Source organism: Dendropsophus ebraccatus, chromosome 9 (assembly GCF_027789765.1).
Source record: "Dendropsophus ebraccatus isolate aDenEbr1 chromosome 9, aDenEbr1.pat, whole genome shotgun sequence".
Classification (NCBI taxonomy): domain Eukaryota; kingdom Metazoa; phylum Chordata; class Amphibia; order Anura; family Hylidae; genus Dendropsophus; species Dendropsophus ebraccatus.
In genome coordinates, this window is record NC_091462.1 from 29,295,625 (window position 1) to 29,317,103 (window position 21,479).

Sequence of the window (21,479 nt, forward strand, 5' to 3'; positions counted from 1 at the left end):
ATCAACTGCAGTTTGAGCTAAGTGGGCGGGGCTTCACTGCAACAGCACCACTTAGCCCGCCCACAGCTGGCCCCGCCCTCTGTAACATCATCACCACATAGACCCCAGGCCTAGACCTTTAGGCCAGCCTGTTCTAATGGTCGATGAGGGGGCGGGGCCTATGTGCCCATGATGTCATGGAGGGCGGGGCCAATGGGGGGGTGCTGTGGGTGGGGCTAAGTGGCACTGTTGCTGTGAAGACCAATCTGCAGTTGAACAAGCTCCATGATGTATGATATAAAATAAGATAGGAAAACTGCTAAATTAACCTTTTACACCTGTGTAGAGAAGTTAGAATGCAAAAAGGCGGGGACAGTGTCAAGATACAGTCCAAACTGCAGGCAGCTCATTATACAGCAAATGGATCTGAGCAGATTCATATATAGTTTTGTGCAAAAGTATATTTAGTAATTTACTGTGTAAACGTCTTCTCCTCTGGGCTATGCAGTCAAGTGGGCGGTTCTACTCAGTGACTGACAGCTGTTTATAAATATAGGAATGCCCACATGACAAGTTATCTTCTATTTTTTTCCCCCACAAAACTATATACCAGTCTGCTAAGCTGCTCCTAATCTACAACATGATGATTGCAGATTGGACTGACGGATTTCCATCAATATTGCATATGTTGGATGTTTACTGAATAGGCATAAATGGGGACTGTCATTTTATATGAAAAAAAGTCCATAGAAAACCTGATATGTCATAGAGACTTATTAAAACATTTGTAGGTTCATTGATTTTGAGAAGGAGCCAGGAGAAGTCATCACTGTGCTGATGAAGTTGCTAATGATCACTAAACTTTTTTTTTTAATTGGTTGTCTTATGTTTTTTTTTTAATCATTTTTAGATTAGGGCAGGTCAATGATGTGGTGATCAACATGTGAATAGTTTCTTTAAATAGGTACTCAGGACAAGAAAAAAGATTACAATTCAACCAGTGCCAGAAAGATTAAGATTTCCAATCAGACACAGTGCTCTATGCTGCCACCTCTGTTTGTGTCAGTAACTGGAGCAAGAGAAGTTTTCTATGGGATTTGCTACTGCTCTGGACAGTCCCTGTCAGGGACAGAGGTGGCAGCAGAGAGCACTGTGTCTGACTGGAAAGAATACATCACTTCCTGCAGGACATACAGCAGCTGATAAATACTGGGATTTAACAAAAAAAGAGCCTGCCCTTAGTATTTGCATTTAGGGAAGGATAGTCTCTATACCAGCCACTTCAGCTTCATGTGGATGAGATTTGCAAACCCAATCCACATGTGTTATACTGAATACTTTAGTTATTCCGCAACTTCGATCCGAACCTGAACGTTCGGTATTTGATTAGCTGTGGCTGCTGAACTTGGATAAAGCTCTAAGGTTGTCTGGAAAACATGGATACAGCCGATGACTATATCCATGTTTTCCACATAGCCTTAGGGCTTCATCCAACTTCAGCAGCCACCGCTAATCAAATGCCGAACGTTCGGGTTCGGAACAACTCGAGCATGCTCCAGGTTCGCTCATCTCTAGTTGCTGCCCATGATAAGACTAACAATTCCTTCCATACTTGTTATTATCTAATAAGCCTCCTTCCCCAAGTTCTGAGCTGCTGCTTTCTGCTGAAGACACAAAAATCTGTGTGTGAGCTTTTCTCTCTGTCTCCCCCCTCCTCCCCATCCCTTCTGAGACGCTAATGTAAACAAGTCCCTGGCTGCCTTATCTGCAACATTGTAGCTTCTATATAATGTCGGGAGGGTTAATAACAGTGAGTTCATCAGCACCTTGACCTCAGAATAACCCTCTCAGCATTACCAAGAAGTTACTGACTCCCGCTGCCTGCTCCCTCCGTGCAGCCTCCAATGCCAATGGCTGTATCCCAGTTTTTCAGGCGTTCCTTACAATGTATCCACCCGCTGCACGGAGGGAGCAGGCAGCGGGAGTCAGCCGCCGAGATTTCTGATTCATACGAACCAGAAATCCGGCTGGTTCACTCATCTCTAGCGGCTGGCAGCCCTGTCCCGATGTCTGTGCAGGGGGGAGGGGGTTGTGGTTGGGCAGCGGCTGATGTTCGGTCGGATGGGGTAACGCGGCGGGGTGAAAGGGTGGCAGGCAGCCCTGTGCCGATGCCCGTGCGCGGTGTGGGGGGGGGGTGAGCGAGCTCTAAGTCATCCGGAATCACGGGCACTTTCTTGATGTATATCAGGCAAGTGCCCGTGATTCCGGCGCTCCCATAGTTCTATGGGGGAGTCCGGGCCAGAATTCTGGACAAAAATAGGACATGTCCTATTTTCTCCAGATCTATTTTCCGGAACGGACACCCTTCCGGAAAAATCCGGAAGGGTGTCCGTGACCAATTAAAGTCAATGGACCGGAAATCCGTCCGGATTTTCAGATAGGATATCCGGATGGTTTTTCCGTACATGTGAAGGGGGCCTCAGACAGGAATAGGGAGGAGGGGGAGACAGAGAAAAAAGCTCACACACAAATTTTTGTGTTTTAAGCTCAGAACTGGGGGAAGGAGACTGAACAGATAATAAGTATGGAAGGAATTGTTCGTCTCAACATGGGAATCAACATATCAAAAGTTATGTTTGAGTGAAATACCCCTTTAAAGTGACTCTGTACCCACAATCTGACCCCCCAAACCACTTGTACCTTCGCATAGCTGCTTTTAATCCAAGATCTGTCCTGGGGTCCGTTTGGCAGGTGATGCAGTCATTGTCCTAAAAAACAACTTTTAAACTGGCAGCCCCATGCCCAATGGGAGTGGCCTAGATTGTGTATGCATTAGGCTGGCACACCCTCTCTGTCCCTCCTCCCCACCCTCCTCATCATTAGGAATGTTCCAGGCAGATTGCCTCCTATTCATCAGCTGTGTCAGCACGGCACATGGGCTGGATCGTTAATACACCTGTGTAGTTTTCACAGCAGAGGAATAGGAAAAATGGTAAAGAGGGTGGGGAGGAGGGACGGAGAGGTTGTGCCAGCGTAATGCATACACAAACTAAGCCACGGCCAAAGGACACAGGGCTGTAAGTTTAAAAGTTGTTTTTTAGGACAATAACTGCATCACCTGCCGAACGGATCCCAGGACAGATCTTGGATTAAAAGCAGCTATCTAAAGGTACAAGCGGTTTGGGAAGGTGAGATTGTAGGTACAGAGTCACTTTAAGCAATGTTCACACGTCTTTTTTTGAGCGTTTTGCAGCGTTTTTTTTTTTCTGGACCAACCTCATTTTGCCATCAAAATGCATCCATTTTATGTAAATTACGGCCATAATTTGCATAAACCAAACGAGTTTTGAAGCCAAAACGGCGGCCGTCCAAAACAATGGCCTCCAAACGGCCAAAAAAAGACATTGTGTGAATACAGCGCAATAGAAACTCAGCCGTACTGTTAGCAATATGTCTGTCATCTAGCTTGTTGGCCGCTTCCAGAAACAACCAGCAGAATTGTGGATAGAGCTCAAGGTTATAATACACGCTGTAATGTAACCTTGTGCTTTCAATACATAGAACTGATCTTATTACATTGATATAATATCTTTGTATAATGTTTAGCTGGAGTTCTTCTCGGGTCTGTAGCTTTAATCACATATTTGTGAATTATTTTTTATAGGTTTGGGAGCTCCAGATGGTATAGCCTTTGACTGGATCCATAAAAGAGTTTATTACAGTGACTATATAAACCATACCATAACCTCGATGTCACTAAATGGGTCTGATCGGACGGTGGTGGCTCATGTACCCCAGCCCAGGGCTATCATGTTGGACCCATGCAGAGGGTAGGACGTATTCTGATTTGTATCATTAAATAAAGTGCACGGAAACCCCTCTTAATATAATCTAGTATATATTACGTATACATTGAACATTTCTGTTTTTTTTGAGTGAATTGCTCAGTGCTGTTTCCCTGTATGTAGGTACATGTACTGGACTGACTGGGGCAGCAATGCCAAGATAGAAAGAGCTACACTGGGAGGCAATTTCCGTTCAGCCATTGTGAACACCAGCTTGGTATGGCCAAATGGACTTACCCTTGACTACGAGGAAGAGCGAATCTATTGGGCTGATGCACGGTTGTATGTACTATTACCTCTGCTTTTAATGATTGTATTGTATCTACCTAATAAGCTAAAACTAAGGATTTTTCTTTCTTAATATGTCTTGATTCTTGGCTTACGGCCACAAAATGAAAATGTAACTTATTGTATAGAAAGATCCTAGTAACTTTGTATTTAAAGGGAAGCTAACAGCAGGTTAGAAGACTCTAAGGGGCCTAGTCCACGGAGCGATAATCGCTCGGTGGAATAGAGAAAACAATCAGCCGATGATCATGTCATCGGCTGATCGTTTATTTAGGCCCAGACCTAAAATCATGTCACCCACCGCGCATCGCTTCGTGGAATAGCGTTGCGCGGCGGGCGACCAACGATTTGAGAAGCAGCATACATTACCTAGCAGGGCTTTTCCTCCGCTCCGTCTTTCTCTCCGGGTCCCGCGGCACAGCATCAACTCCGGAGCGGCCTGACTGAGCTGTCAGACAGGCTGGGACCGCTGTGATTGGCTGAGCGGTCTGACAGCTCATTCAGGCCGCACCGAAGCTGATGCTGTGCCGCAGGACCCAGGGAGGAAGACGGAGCGGAGGAGAATCCTTGCTAGGCCAATCTAGCAGATCGTCGCTCGTTTACACTGTTGATCGGGCCTGTGGAATAGGGCCCTAAGAAGGCTCTTTTCTTACCTTCATCCTCAGCAATATTCTCACAAAATTTTCACTTTAATCAATATATATATTAGGTAGTTTGGTTAACTAGTGGTGGGACTAGCACCTGTTGACATGTTCGTCCTCAAATATTAATCTGGTCCATTGCAGTAAGGAGCGCTGGAGTGCCGTCACTGCAGAGCGCCATCTCAATGTTCACGAGGAGGGGTGAGCTGATTGATGGCGGACTGATGCCCACCCCAGCGGCCCAAACTGCTTAATTTACATATTGATTTAGGTAAAAAAAAAATAAAAAACAGCGCTGAGGATGTAGGTAAGATCATGAGTTTTTAACCCACACTTTGGGGCAAATGCACAAAAAATGACCCCCAAAAATAGCTGCAAAACCTGACAAAAATGACCAAAAAATGTATTGGTTACGTCAGTTCACCCAGAATAACTTTTGTGTGGAGTGTTCCATTTAACTTCTCTTTAGCACACATAAAGATAAGAGTAAATTTAGACTGTGAGTCACAGTCCAGGGGCGGATTAACTTTACCAGCGGCCCCGGGCTGTTCACCAAACCTGGGCCCCCCACCCCACTGTATGGCAACACTTAGCGTGGTGTTTATAGTAAAGGATACATAATATCATGATTCTTTGCAAATCATGGCAGACATATAGTCGGGAGACAGTACACCTCTGAAAGTATAAGTCTTTTTGGGTGGCCAGGAGCTAAGGGCCCTGGGCTCCCGCCCGAAAAGTATTGTAATCCACTACTGACTGTCAGCTAGGAAAGGACACTCCAAACCGCTAACATCGGGGGACTATCTATAGCTTTATTATAGTTGTGTGAAGATGCAATTTTAGATGTGTTTTAATGCTGCTTTAGTGTCCTAGAGGTGTGGCTATGGCTACTCAGTGCACTCTAGTGTCCTGGACACGCCCCTTTGACTTTTCAGAGCAGCAATAAAAATTATTTTTAGGTACTTGTGTGAGCTTGCCCTAAATCTTTGCCCATATGAAATTGTTGTGCTTTTGTTGTTCTCCAACAGACAACAGATAGAACGCTGCTCTTTAACTGGTGCAAATCGGGAGGTAGTGGTGAGCACAGCCATCTATCCATTCGCTATGACTCTGTTTGACCAACACATTTATTGGAGTGACTGGAACACAAGGAGTATATACCGAGCCAATAAACATGATGGTTCAGATCAAATAGTTATGGTTCAGAACCTACCACAACGCCCAATGGATATTCATATCTTGTCGAAAACCAAACAGCAGCAGTGCGCCAGCCCCTGCGATCAGTTCAATGGCGGCTGCAGTCACATCTGCGCACCAGGTAAAAGTTACTATGTGGGTGTCAAAGGCTTTTGCTGTATTTTACAATTAACAGTACATGTGCGCTAACATTGTCTCAATCTTAAGGTCCCAACGGAGCGGAATGTCAATGTCCTTCAACTGGAAGCTGGTACTTGGCCAATAACAACAAGGATTGTATTGTGGACAATGCCACTAGGTGCCAGGATGGGCAGTTCACATGTCTCAATGGGCGGTGCATACCAGAAAGATGGAAGTGTGACAACGACAATGACTGCCGGGATGGTAGTGATGAAATGGAACGTGTATGTGGTGAGTTAAGCGTGGGTTTTCTTATTCCTTACTTCCTAATAGATACATTGGATAAATTTGAATTTCTTCCTCCAGACCATGATCTGCTCCCAAATTTTTACACGGCCATAGCGGAGAGAAAAGAGGGTCTCCTGCCCTGGAGGACAGTCCCTTGTCCGTCATTACTCAGATAACCCATTCATTTGAATGGACAATGTGTAATGCTTCATTTGCCCTGTGGTGGTGCTGCAGAGAGACTAAACACTCGCTACTACTTTGCCCCATAGATTGCAGCTGAGAGGGACCATCTGTAACCAATTTCTTTTCAAGGGACCATTCTAAACAGTTGGAATTATTTAAAATAGAGAACCCTTTTAATTTAAAGGGGTTGTCTGACCACTTAAAGGAGGAGTCTGGCGAAAATTTTTATTAAAGTATTGTATTGCCCCCCCCCAAACTATACAAATTACCAATAAGTGCAATAAAGTGCTTTTTTCCCTGCACTTACTACTGCATCAAGGCTTCACTTCCTGGATAAAATGGTGATGTCACGACCCGACTACCAGAGCTGTTCAGGCTGTGGCTGCTGGAGAGGATGATGGCAGAGGGATGCTCAGTGTCCCTCCAGTGCCCTGTGTCCCTCAGTGTCCCCCTGCCATCATCCTCTCCAGCAGCCACAGCCCACACAGCTCTGGGAGTCGGTTCGTGACATCATCATTTTATCCAGGAAATGACATCACCAAGTTATCCAGGAAGTGACATCACCATGTTGTCCAGAAAGTGAAGCCTTGATGCAGTAGTAAGTGCAGGGAAAAAAAGCACTTTATAAGCATTTCCTGTAATAAGTGTGTATTGGTGATTTGTATAACTTTTGGGGGGGCAATGCAATACTTTAATAAAAACTTTAGCCAGACTTATCCTTTAACTGACCACCAGTGAGGGCCATCTCCTATTATTTGTGTTTTGACGTATGGCACTATGGGCTCCCTATGTGACAATCCAGTTGAATTCCCACTAAAATTCCCCCTATGCGATATTACTAACGCTAGTGATTATTTTATCCTACATGCAGTCCGTTTTGCTGCAGTCTTTGCTCTAGCAGGTACAGTATAGAATAAGAACGACATAGCTACTTAGATGGTTGATTTGTTCACGTCACTCACTTCTATGGTATTTTGGCAGCTTTCCATACCTGCTCACCGACGGCGTTCACTTGTGACAGTGGGAAATGTGTGCCCTATCACTATCGCTGCGACCACTACAATGACTGCGGAGATAACAGCGATGAAGCCGGATGTCTGTTCAGAACCTGCGACCCAAACACTGAGTTTGCCTGTAATAATGGCAGGTGTATTTCCCGCTCCTATGTTTGCAATGGAGTCAACAACTGCCTTGACAATAACACATCTGACGAGAGGAACTGCCGTAAGTTATCCTTAGTCTCATCACTTTTTAAAGGCCCGATTATCGACAAGGAGCGTCGCTTGAAACACTCATGCAGCTGATAATAAAATTATAAAATTGGCAGCGATCAGTCAAATAGCGGCAAAACGCCCGCTCCTTGGCTGCCGCACATTTTCCTGTGTAAATGAGATATACGGCCAATAGCAATAGATTTAAATGGCCGCACAAATGATACAGTGATCGTTTATGCAGCCCGGCCGCAAAATTGTGCCTTCTGAAGGCTCCGCAAACAAGTGCTGGTCTCGCTGATCGGCGCTCGTCTGTGACCTTGCATGGGCCCATATTGGCCTGTCTAAAAGGAATAGCCTGGAAAAAGCAATGGAGCAATGGAGAGAGGTAACAGCTTGTTCAAACTTGTGTTGCTTGGCGGACGCTTTCTCTGCTGGCGGCGCCTGTGGGGTTTGGTCCTGTGATATTGGGGTTGCAGGGCAATTCCATGGTCTCCCTTCCCTGCTTGCGCACGCTTTGCGGGGTTGGCGTAAGCTGACTGGCACAGTGTTGTTTGGTTAGGGACTCATGTGTATCAGAGACCTGCACGTGGTACATGAGGCAATATGGTTTGATCAAATTATATACTAACTTCTGATGTTGGTTTTTAATGTAGCTGAATAAGCTTTCCTATAAACCATGGGTGCGATGTGCAGCCATTTCTGTCTCTCCAGGCTTGTGCATAGCCTTGAAAATGTAGGCGCTTTACCTATAGTTACATGGTATAGTTTTATCGGTATTACGTGGAGATGAGTGAACTTACAGGAAGTTCAATTTCTCATGAACTCAATCGCTGGCCATTTGAATTCCGCAACCTGGAGAAGATGGATGCATCCCTAGCACTGCCTGGAAAACTTACTATAAGTTTGTTCATCTCCAGTATAACCTATAGGGCTCCTGTCACCTAAAAAACATTCAACATGTCCTAGTTTTCAGACCCCAACCGATCACTAGAAGAGTTAGGAAAGAAGAGAACGGCTGAGCCTTTCTCTCCCTGGTGTCTGGTCCTTTGACTAAGACACTCCCATTAAAGGGGAAGTTCAGCAAAAAAAAATCTTTTAAACCAACTGGTGCTAGAAAGTGCCAGAGATTTATAATGTACTTATATTACAAAATCTCAAGTATTCCAGTACTTATCAGCTGCTGTATGTCCTGCAGGAAGTGTTGTATTTTTTCCAATCAGACACAGTGCTCTCTGCTGCCACCTCTGTCCATGTCAGGAACTGTCCAGAGCAGTAACAAATCACCATAGAAAACCTCTCCTGGTTTTTTACCCTCCATGGTGAAGGGTGTCAGGCCTAAAACATACCAGGAAAGACTCAAGGAACTGAATCTGTATAGTCTGGAGGAAAGAAGAAAGGGAGGACATGATCAAAACCTTTAAATATGTGTTTTTAATAATAAAAAAAAATGAACTCAAGAACAAGAGGACACAGTGAGAGGGTATTGGGGCAAAGATCAGAAGCAACGTGAGAAAATATTACTTTACTGAAAGAGTAGTAGATACTTGGAACGAACTTCCAGCAGATGTGGTTGGTAATTCTACAATAACAGAATGTAAACCTGCCTGGGATAAACATATATCTATCCTAAGATAATAAGAAGGGAAATACTAATAGGGTGGACTAGATGGACCAGGGGGGCTTTTTCTGCCGACAATCTTCTATGTTTCTATGGGTCTTATACACAGGTCCGGTTGTATGTGGTGCCGCATAGAGCTGTAGAGGTGCACCATGACTGGTATTCCCAATATCCATAGTGCTACTTTGTTACCAGATGCCAAGGAACAACCATTTCTCGAAAAAAAAAACAAAAAACGAGCAGATACTTATTCTCTTATTTTCAACCCCTTTAAAGATAAGAGATGAATGAAGCTTTTCTAAGTGCCAACCAGCAGCGGGGGAAGGGAGACAATTGACTTTGGTTCTTTAAACATTTTTCTTGTTCTTTTTTTTTTTTTTAAAGCCGATCGCACATGTCAACCGGGCTACACAAAATGTCAGAGCACCAACATTTGCATTCCTCGTATTTATCTGTGTGATGGAGATAATGACTGTGGAGATATGAGCGATGAAAGCGCCACTCACTGTGGTAAGATCTCTAGTGCTTAATCACATTACTAATGGCTGCCCGAACAACGGGGCTTTGGTGTTAGCAGACAAAAATCCCCTTACGTTACACAGGCAATGCAGATGGTAGTCTCCATGTTACTGAAAGACGGCCGCCTCGTGACTTGTAGAGCGTTGTGGAACGTTATCGACAAGTTGGATAATTGCTTAGGAAAACTTATATAATCCTGAAAATAGAGGAGACATTCTACCGACACTTATAAGAGAGAGAATAACTAATATTTGGATGCTTGCTTTAGGGTGCTGGTTAGGCTGGGTTCACACTGAGCTTTTGCAATGCGTTTTTTTCATCCGTTTTTTTTTTTTTGCACAAAAAAAAACGGATAAAAAAACGATGAAGTTGTGGGCATCCGTTTTGATCCGTTTTTCCATTGACTTTCATTATAAAAAAAAAGGATCAAAACGGATCAGTTTTTTTTAACGGACACAAAAATGAGGATGATTACGTTTTTGTGTACGTTAAAAAAAAAAAAGATCCTTTTTTTTTATAATTGAAGTCAATGGAAAAAAGGATGAAAAAAACTGGTGCACTTGTTTTTTTTGTTGTTGCAAAAAACGGATTGCAAAAACGTAGTGTGAACCCAGCCTTAGAGATGAGTGAACCTACAGTAAGTTTGGGTTGGCTCGCACCCAATTAATCGACATTTGAATACCACTGCCTGGAAAAGATGGATGCAGCCCTAGGGCTGCATCCATCTTCTCCAGGCAGTGGGATTCGAATATCGAGTGATCGGGTTCGTACGAACCTGAATTTACTGTACGGGGTATTCCAATTATATAAGCCCTATAAAGAGCAGATACAATAAAGTTGACATTTAATAATAATATGACAAGCTTGATACCGAGATTCCACTTTTTTCCCCTTTACAGAGTCACTGTCATGAAAAATAACTGGCCATGTCTAAAGTTATTGATCACAGTGGGTCTCACTGCTGAGACCCACTGTGATCAAGAGATATAGCTGGGAAGAGAGTAAAGCAGCAGCAGGATCCACTCCCCAGCCGGCCACTAATTCCAACAATGGAGCCTCGTAGACTCATCAATATGATACTGGGAGCGTGGAAAGTGAATCTTTGTGGCACTGTAATGAAGCAGCCGCTTGTTATGAAGATACAGTCAGGGAGTGGATGGCGCTGCTGCCACACTCTCCCCCCAGCTATATCTCCTGATCACAGTGGGTCTCAGCAGTGACACCCGTTGATGACATGTCAAAATTAATTTTCATGACAAGTACTCTTTAAGGCTTGCATGACAGTTTTCTCCTTGCATGCCAGCCTCATTTTGCTCACAAATTAGCAGATTTTGCAATATAAAACAAATGCAAAAATTTGCAATATAAAACAAAATTGATACGTTTTATGCCTTTTTTTTTTAATTCGTGACAACACTGATAACCTTCCCCTCTCCAGACTCAATTATCTGATCAATCAGAATTATTGTATAAAATATAACCTGCTTTATGAATTCTATTCCAGCTACCATGACGTGTGCAGAGAGTGATTTCCGCTGTGCATCCGGACGCTGTATTCCTGGTCACTGGTACTGTGATCAAGGAGTGGACTGTACAGACGGCTCTGATGAACCAGCATCGTGTGGTAAGGGATTAGGGAAGAGTAGGCAGAATTTTATTGTTGTAGACATGAGGGAAGATCTATACCAATTTCTATGTGCACACAGTTGTTTTACTGCATCCAGTGCATCTGTAATCAAGGAGAAACAAATTGTTTTATTTGCATCCATAATGATTGTTGTATTTAGCTTTTAATTTACTTAGTGTGAACATATCCATGTACATGCCGGGAGGTTTACCAGCACACACACAGCCAGCAGACATTTATGTGAAAGGAACTCTATAGTCCAGAGCTGCATTCATATTTCTGCTGGTTGTCATCTGAAATAGCCAAAAACCTTATCCTTGGGCATAGCCATAATATGAATAATGAAATCCCATGATGCACTAGAGTTCTTACTACATCAACCTAAGGTACAGCATTCATAGTTCAAGTCACCTGCTACGCCCAGACATCAGTGGATGCCAAAAATGAATTGTAGAATTATGAATGCAGCTGTGAAGTATAATACAAAGTGTAACTTCTTCCTTCTTCTTCTTCCTTCTTATTTATTCTTCTTTTCCTACATTTTTGGAAATACTTTGCATTATACATAAAGATAACAAGACAGCCATCTATTTGTATGTTATATGTTCAGAATGTAGGTGAAATAACTAGTGTCTTCTGCGCAGCTACTACAGTACCTGGACCATGAATGTCTTATACTAAGAATACCTTTCTATTGAGATAAGATCAGGAAATCTCTTTTCTACTAACAATCCCCCATTGTGTCCATGAATTGCAGCGACCTATGTGAGGACATGCTCAAGCAACCAGTTCAGGTGCGATGATGCCCGATGTATCCCGGCTGGGTGGGTCTGTGACGGTGACAACGACTGTGGGGACATGAGCGATGAGGACCAGAGACACAACTGTGGTAAGGATGTTATTCATATGTTTGTTAGGCCGGTTTCACATACACATTTTGGTATTTGTATTACTAACATGCGTTTCTGATGGTTGGAACTAGTATTGGTGCAAAGGTGCAGTCTTCTCCATTATGTGCGTGAGCCCAGTAATCCTCATTATTCATAAGAAGCAGAAAACTCCGCCCACCAGCTGCTGATTGGCGGTTATCTATCCATGCTGTGTATAGGCAGTCAACTGTCAATCAGCAGCTGGAGGGCGGGAGGAGGGGGTGTGGCAAGAATTCTCCTGCATATTAGGAGAACGGCTAGACAGAATGATGGAAGTAATGCATCGATCTGTCACTAGTTTATGCTGCCCTCATTTAAGGCAGCATGAACCTAGTGACGGAATCCCTTTAAAAAGCGTTGTCCCATGAATACGCATGCTCCTGAAGATGGCTCGTCTCCATTGCATCCATACTTGGGAACAGCAGCCCTGCCATCCCCCACAATTGGATTCTCTATCAAGTGTTTGGCTAGCATTGTACCTGGGATTTGAACAATTGTCACATGTACATATATGAAGGAACGCCTAAAAGGTATACCTCCAGAATATAGTATTTATGGGGTAGTGCGGTGCTAAACATTTATTCACGAAATAACACACATTACAAAGTTATACAACTTTGTAATGTATGTTATGTATGTGAATGGCCCCCTTTCCCGTTTGTGGTGCATTATACTCACCGCATTTGTGTCAACCCCCATAACTGTGCTCAGCCAATCGCGGCTGAGCAGCTGATGACGCGGCAGAGTGGGGGGCGGCATGAGGGACGTCTGGAGCGGTTCACAAGATGTCACAAGATGGCGGCCGGGGGTCAACACGAATGTGGTGAGTATAATGCACCACACTTCTGGTGTGGGGGTGGGGAACACGGGGAAGGGGGCCATTCACATACATAACATACATTACAAAGTTGTATAACTTTGTAAAGTGTGTTAGTTTGTGAATAAATGTTTAGCACCGCACTACCCCTTTAACACAGTGTGAATGTTGCCTTAACCCCTTAGCGACCCATGACGTATCTGATACGTCATGGTGCCGCGGGGGTGTTCAGAGCGGGGTCCCGCCGGGACCCCGCTCTGAACGGTGCTGATCCCGGCTGACATGTGCAGCCGGGCAGTGCCTCTGTTAGCCGGCGCGGGTCCCGTTGCTAATTAAGCACTTCAATGCAGCTGTCAAACCTGACAGCTGCATTGAAGTGCTTTATGCACACTATCCCTGGTGTCTAGTGGGTCGGATCTCCCCTCCGCGATGCGATCGCGGGGGGGGAGATCCGTTCTTCTGCCCGTGCCGGGCCTCAGCGTCGGAATGACGCTGATCCCGGCTCGGCAATACATTGCTATGGCCTGCAGCAGGCCATAGTAATCTATGACCGATCTCATGGATCTTTGCTGTGTATATACACAGCATTGATCTCTATGAGAGATCAGTGCTGTCTATATACAAGTCCCCCAGGGGGACTTCTAGTCCATGTAAAAAAAAAAGTAAAAAAGTGTTTTTATTAATAAAAAAATCCCCTCCCCTAATAAAAGTCCAAATCACTCCCCTTTTCCCATTTTATAAATATAAATTAATAAATAAACAAATAAATAAACATATTTAGTATCGCCGCACACGTAATCGCCCGAACTATTAATTAATCACATTCCTGATCTCGCACGGTAAACGGCGTCAGCGCAAAAAAATTCCAAAGTGCAAAATTGCGCATTTTTGGTCGCATCAAATCCAGAAAAAATGTAATAAAAAGTGATCAAAAAGTCATATATGCGCAATCAAGGTACCGATAGAAAGAACGCATCATGGCGCAAAAAATGACACCTCGCACAGCCCCATAGACCAAAGGATAAAAGCGCTATAAGCCTGGGAATGGAGCGATTTTAAGGAACGTATATTTGTTAACAACGGTTTGAATTTTTTACAGGCCATCCGATACAATATAAGTTATACATGTTATATATCATAGTAATCGTAAAGACTTGTGGAACATGCATAACAAATCAGTTTTACCATAGGACGGACGGCGTAAATGCAAAACTCCCCGAAATCAAAACAAATTAGTTTTTTTTTCAATTTGACATCGCAAATGATTTTTTTCCGGTTTCGCAGCATATGTTATGGAAAAATAATGCCTGTCATTACAAAGTACAATTGGTTTCGCAAAAAATAAGCGCTCATATACGTCTCTAGGTGAAAAAATGCAAGCGCTGTTGACTTTTAAACTTAAAATGGAATAAGCAAAAGCGCAAAAACGAAAATTGGCTTTGACCTTAAGGGGTTAAAGGCATTATTCCAGGTCTACAAAAATTACAGCTTTTTTCCCTCCTAAAACAGTGCCATCCATGTCCTCAGGTTGTGTGTGGTATTACAGTTCAGCTCCATTCACTTTAATGAGACCGAGCTGCAAAGCCCACACCCTAACTGAGAACAAGAGTCGCACAATGTTTTTCTAAGCCTTGATAACCCCTTTAACTACACAGCAGAGGAAAATCAGGCTAACATAAGTACTTGGGCCTCCGTACTGATATTGAAGCCTCACATTCCCCTTATTTCTTTTTCTGTCAGCCAGTCGTAGTTGTGCCCCGACAGAGTTCACCTGTATAAACAACAGGCCACCCGAAAGAATGTGTATTCCACGGAATTGGGTTTGTGATGGAGACTCGGACTGCTCGGACGCCTACGATGAACACCAGAATTGCACCAGGCGGAGCTGCACCAGCACAGAGTTCTCTTGCAGTAATGGCCTCTGTGTCCGTAGTAGCTTCAGGTAATGAAGTGATTGGAATAGCCAAGTTGTAATACCACACACAACCTGAGGACAGATGTGGCGCTGTTTTTGGAAGAAAGCAGCCTTTTTCCTTTTTTTTGAAATCCTGCCTAACAAAGTCCATTTTAATCATGGTATATGGCATTTTTATAGAATCAAATAGAATAGAGCCTTAGGCCATGTTCACACACAGAATTTTTGCCTGTTTTCGAGCTGTAAAAATGCAGATAAAACTGTATTTTTATTTCTCAAAAAACAGACTAAACTTATCCTGTTGAACTCAAAAGTAAAAAACTTGGCTTATTCACAGATGCATTTATTCTAAAGCCATAAAATTACTGCAGAAGTTGGATGCCACCCTAGGGAGTTATGTTTATGTTTTCCTGGCAGCATTAAAGGCATCCAACTTCTGCAGCCACCGTGAGTCAAATGCCGAGCGTTTGGGTTCGGTGAATGTTGCCGAACCCAAACAGTTTGGCAAGTCTGCTCAGCACTAATGGCTAGAAATACTGTTTCCAAAGAATACACAATATCAAGCAAAATTAGCCATGCTTAAATGATGTGTCACTTTAAAGAGTTACTCTGGCTAAAAAAAATGTTTTTTCAAATTAACTGGTTTCTGGAAATTATATAAATTTATAATTTACGTATCTTGTACTTATTAGCTGCTGTATGTCCTGCAGGAAGTGGTGTATTCTCTCCAGTTGGACACAGTGCTCTCTGCTGCCTCCTCTGTCCATGTCAGGAACTATGCAAAGCAGTAGCAAATCCCCATTAAAAACCTTCCCTGCTCTGGACATTTCCTGTCATGGACAGAGATGTGAGCAGAGAGCACTGTGTCAGACTGAAAAGAATACACCACATACAGCAGCTGACACGTACTGGAGATTTTTAAATATATGTAAATGACAAATCTATATAACTTTCTGACCAGTGGATTTAAAGAAAAAAAAATTGAGTTCCCATTTACTTTCATGGCCATAGGGGGAGATTTGTCAAACGTGGTGTAAAGTGAAACAGGCTCAGTTGCCCCTAGCAACTAATCAGATTCCAACATTCACACAACGCATGTTTTGTATAAATCACACCCATGATTTATACAAACCATACGATGTCAGTAAATGAACGGAATCCTAGCCGGAGCGTATACACATTGGGGGAGATTTATCAAACATGGTGTACAGTGAAACTGGCTCAGATTCCACCTTTCCTTTTCCAAAGAGTCTGTCTGGAATGAAAAGTGGAATCTGATTGGTTGCTAGGGGCAACTGAGCCAGTTTCACTTTACACCATGGGGGAGATTTATCAAACATGGTGTAAAGTGAAACTGGCTCAGTTGCCCCTAGCAACCAATCAGATTCCACCTTTCATTTTCCAAAGAGTCTGTGAGGAATGGAAAGTGGAATCTGATTGGTTGCTAGGGGCAACTGAGCCAGTTTCACTTTACACCATGTTTGATAACTTTCCCCCATAGTGTTGAAGAAGCCAAGTGTTTTAATATTAAATTCAATAGGATACATTTAGTATTGAGCAATAATGCAGTTTTATCTGTATTTTACAGGAGTCCTATCGGTTATACATAGAAATCCATACTTACCATATAACATATCTGACTTTCTATATTGCTGTGTAGCATTGCTTATGGAGGACCTGATATTATTCCTGCAGAGGGTTGTATATAAGAAGGTACATGGGATATTATCGTCCTTTTTATATACCCTCACTAACAAGCAGTCCTGTATGGATTCATGTGTATTCCTGTAAATTCCACCGGACAATCTCTCACTGAAATACTTTGGATGACACGAGGGGATTAGCCGTTCCGTTTTGTATTTTCAGCACATCGCCCTAATTGCCAGCGCCGTCTCTCATGTCAGTCAGACGCTGGACGCATGAATGGAGGCCATTTTCCTCTAATACCTCTAATCAATAGCTTGATCTCCTAGGTGTGACAGACGCAATGACTGTGGAGATAACAGCGATGAAAGCGGCTGCAGCTACCCGCCCTGCCAGCAGCAGCAGTTCACCTGTCAGAACGGCCGTTGTATCACCAGGGCCTTTGTCTGCGATGGAGACAATGACTGCGGGGACGAGTCCGATGAGCTGGAACACCTCTGCAGTACGCCTGAGGCGACCTGTGCCCCCAACTTCTTTAAATGTGACAACGGCCACTGTATTGAAGCTGCCAAAGTCTGCAACAGGATGAGTGACTGTTCTGATAACAGCGATGAGAAGGGATGCGGTGCGTGGAGGGATTCTTATATAAAAGCGAGCGTTCTGCCATGTCCATGCAAAATGGAGTGAATATTATATTATTGCATTAAAGGGGTACTCTGGCGAAAATCTTTTTTATACAAATCGACTGGTTTCAGGAAGTTATATAGATTTGTAATTTACTTATATTTAAAAATCTCCATTCTTCCAGTATTTATCAGCTGCTGTATGTCCTGCAGGAAGTGGTGTCTTCTTTCCAGTCTGACACAGTGCTCTCTGCTGCCACCTCTGTCCATGTCAGGAACTGTCCAGAGCAGTAGCAAATCCCCACTGAAAACGTCTCCTGCACTGGACAGTTCCTGACATGAACAGAGGTGGCAGCAGAGAGCACTGTGTCAGACTGGAAAGAATACACCACTTCCTGCAGGACATACAGCAGCTTATACCTACTTATGTGTATATTTTTTCACCAGAGTACCCCTTTAATTGCTTTTAATAAATCTTAAAGCAATCGCAATGACCGTTTATATTCTGTCATCTAGGCATCAATGAATGCAATGATCCTTCCATCAGTGGCTGTGACCACAACTGCACAGATACCCAGACGAGTTTCTTCTGTAGCTGTCGGGCTGGATACCGGCTCATGTCTGATAAGAAAACCTGTGATGATGTAGACGAGTGTGCAGAGTCTCCATGGGTATGCAGCCAAGTCTGTGAGAACACTGCCGGCTCCTACATCTGCAAGTGTGCTCCCGGCTACATCAGGGAACCCGACGGGAAACGCTGCCGCCAGAATAGCAATATCGAGCCCTATCTTATATTCAGTAATCGGTATTACCTGAGAAACCTGACGGTGGATAGGTTGTCCTATTCTCTGATATTAGAAGGGCTGAGCAATGTGGTGGCCCTGGACTTTGATCGAGTGGAAGAAAGGTTGTACTGGATTGATGTGGGGAGAAGCGTTTTGGAGAGGATGTTTCTAAATGGAACCAACAAAGAGACAATTATAAGCACCGATATTCTGAGCGGAGAAGGTATAGCGGTCGATTGGGTTGGCAGGTAAGAAAAAAGGAACCAGTCTTAAAGCGAATGTACCATCAGGTACATTTGCTTTTACATGACCCACAGATAGAACTGCGCCGGTGCAGAGAAGCCAGTGCCGCGATCTGTTTTTTGAACCGCGTCCCAGTTCCCGTGTACAGCGCCCTTCTATCCACAGGTACTGGGCCGGGGCTGAAGCACTGGAAGCCGGCCGGCGCGCCCACAGTGGGAGGAAATCCCCTCTCCTCTATGATGTGGCTCCATTAGAATCAAACGGGGATTTCCTCCCACAGGTGGCGGGCCTGCCGGCTTCCAGTGCTTCAGCCCCGGCCAGTACCCGTGGATAGAACAGCGCCGTACACGGGAACTGGGCCGCGGTTCAAAAAAACGGACCGTGGCACCGGCTTCCCTGCGCTGTTCTATCCGTGTGTCATGTTAAAGCAAATGTACCTGACGGTACATTTGTTTTAAAGGGGTAGTACACTCAAACATAACTTTGTATATGTTGCTGCCCATGGTGAGACTAACAATTCCTTCCATACTTCATATTATCTATTCAGTCTCTTTCCCCCAGTTCTCAGCTGCTGCTTTCTGCTGAAGGCACAAAAACTGTGTGTGAGGAGGCTATATTTACACGTAACATTTCTGTCTTTTCAACCAAAACCAGGAGTGGGTTAAAAAAACTGAAACTGTGCAATTTTTTTCTATTATAATTTTGCCCTGTCAGTTCCACTCCTGGTTTTGATTGAAAAAAGACTGACCAAGACTGACAGAAATACTATGTGTGAACATAGCCCTAAACTATGAAGTTCTATGTAAATCTGTTCTCAATAAAACAATAAGGGGCTGTTCACATTACATTTTGTCTCTTATGTCCGAGGTATATGTCACCATCGTGTCATTAATTGCCGCTGATGCATCAGTTGGCATTTTGGCAAGGGCCTCATTCAATATAATTGCCTTTTCTCTAACATACTGTATATGCTGCTGAAGACCATCACTTTCAGTCCTACAAAGAAAAGGGGGAATTGGCCCAAACATAGTCAATAGTTGACTATGTTGGGGCCATTAAAGTGAATGAGTCTGCTGCCAGTATGCTGCAGTTAACGACTGCATACCCTAAATGTAAGGGGAAAAACATTAAAGTGGAACTCTAGCAATTGTTTTTTTTTTCTTTTAAATCCACTTGTGTCAGAAAATTATACAGATTTATAATTTACTTCTGCTTGAAAATCTCAAGTCTTCCCTTACTTATCAATTGCTGTATGTCCTGCTGGAAGTGGTGTATTCTTTCCAGTCTGACACAGTGCTCTCTGCTGCCACCTCTGTCCATGTCAGGAACTGTCCAGAGCAGCAGCAAATCCCCATAGAAAACCTCTCCTGCTCTGGACAGTTCCTGTCACAGACAGAGGTGGCAGCAGAGAGCACTGTGTCAGGCTGGAAAGAATACACCACTTCCCGCAGGACTGCAGCAGCTGATACATACTGGAAGACTTATGATTTTTAAATAGAATTTAAATAGAATTTCTGACACCAGTTGATTTGAAAAGAAAAAAAATCACTTATCATTGTCTCGATTGGTTGGGTTCATGCAAACCCGAACTTTCGGCAAGTTCGCCCATCTCTAATCAATACCAATTTAAAAGGGATTGTCTGAGACTGTGCTCATGTCCATTGGCGTCTTGTATTACAGCTTACTCCCATTTTAGTGAATAGCTGCAATACCAGACTCGGCCATAAACAATAGTGGCGCTGTTTCATCAGATCCTTTTTGTAAAGCGATGCACATGACTGTCGCTATTGTCCTCTTATATATTTTACCGCAATTCTAGAAAACTCTACTGGGTGGACGCGTACAAGAACTGTATCAGTGTTGTGGAGCTGGACGGGCGATTCAGGAAGAGACTGGTTGACCGCTGTGCAGACGTCAATAACACCTTCTGCTTTCAGTACCCTAGAGCTATCGTGGTTCATCCAAAGAACGGGTATGACATTCCGGAACATTGCCTGGTATCGGCTGTGTTATAATGGATGCGCTTTTTATTATATCATACTTTACTATATCTCTGTATCGGTTATTTCCTGAAACACAACAAGCTGCAGACATGAAACCCAACCTGACTTTTATTAATATCTGCTTAGCATTTTCCCCAGCTTGGCATGCAGTAGCCCTTCAGGAAATGCGGCCATTTCTGTCTAAATGATTGAATTTCCTCTTGATAATGGTTGCTGGTTATTTGTATTCATTACATTGGAGCCAATGAGCTGGACAGGTGCCAGAGCGAGCCCATTACTCACAGTTAATATGCCGCTGTGATAGACGCCACGTCTTTTAGCATTCCAAACTCTGGATTTGTTACGGCTCTGCCGCCGACATCCACTGCTCATTACAGCTACTTTTTCACCCTTGGTCTGTGGTCCGTGCTGACACTTAAAGGTTTTAATAGATGATAATGAACACATAGAATATTGCTAAGGAATTGATGTAATAAAATCACATTATACTCAGTATCAATGCACAATAAAGTGACATCAATCATCACTTTCATGCTGCCCGAACTACGAGTCATTGGGGGTGATCCCTGGAGGCTTCCGATTACACCTCCGTCTGTGATTGATAGATCTCTTGCTTAAAAAACACACCTGCAATGGAAACCAGTTTTCTCTCTTCTGGATGCTTAGATGCACAGGGGTGGAGCATGTCAAATATCGAGAAAAAATAGAGAAGGCCAGCACTTGAGATAATGATCCATGAATAGAAACATTTATTTTAGCATATAAAATTAAAGGGATTGCCCTCTTTTTTATTATATGTCCGGGGAGGGGATGATTGAAAATAATAAACTGCACTTACCTCCCTGGCTCCCGCTCTGCTGCTGGTAACTTTTGCCCCAACTGAGTGGCCACTTCTAGGTTTTTAGGTTGTTACATTGCAGGCCCCCTCAGCCAATAAGGAACTGAGACTGAAGGCTGTTGCAGCCGCTGACTGGCTGGGCGTGCTTGCGACATCACAACCC

General features: G+C 43.7%; 1 protein-coding gene across 1 annotated transcript in view; it reads left to right on the forward strand.

The window, feature by feature from the left end:
• The window catches only part of LRP2 (LDL receptor related protein 2), a 163,359-nt gene that overhangs the window by 96,236 nt on the left and 45,644 nt on the right, over nt 1-21,479 (forward strand). Inside the window, exons 41-52 of the mRNA XM_069984855.1 lie at nt 3,644-3,809; nt 3,948-4,106; nt 5,782-6,071; nt 6,158-6,361; nt 7,523-7,765; nt 9,758-9,883; nt 11,397-11,516; nt 12,277-12,408; nt 15,006-15,207; nt 17,154-17,449; nt 17,964-18,480; nt 20,295-20,447. Of these exons, the coding sequence (XP_069840956.1) occupies nt 3,644-3,809; nt 3,948-4,106; nt 5,782-6,071; nt 6,158-6,361; nt 7,523-7,765; nt 9,758-9,883; nt 11,397-11,516; nt 12,277-12,408; nt 15,006-15,207; nt 17,154-17,449; nt 17,964-18,480; nt 20,295-20,447 (2,608 nt within the window). The remainder of the gene's footprint in view (nt 1-3,643; nt 3,810-3,947; nt 4,107-5,781; nt 6,072-6,157; nt 6,362-7,522; nt 7,766-9,757; nt 9,884-11,396; nt 11,517-12,276; nt 12,409-15,005; nt 15,208-17,153; nt 17,450-17,963; nt 18,481-20,294; nt 20,448-21,479) is intronic.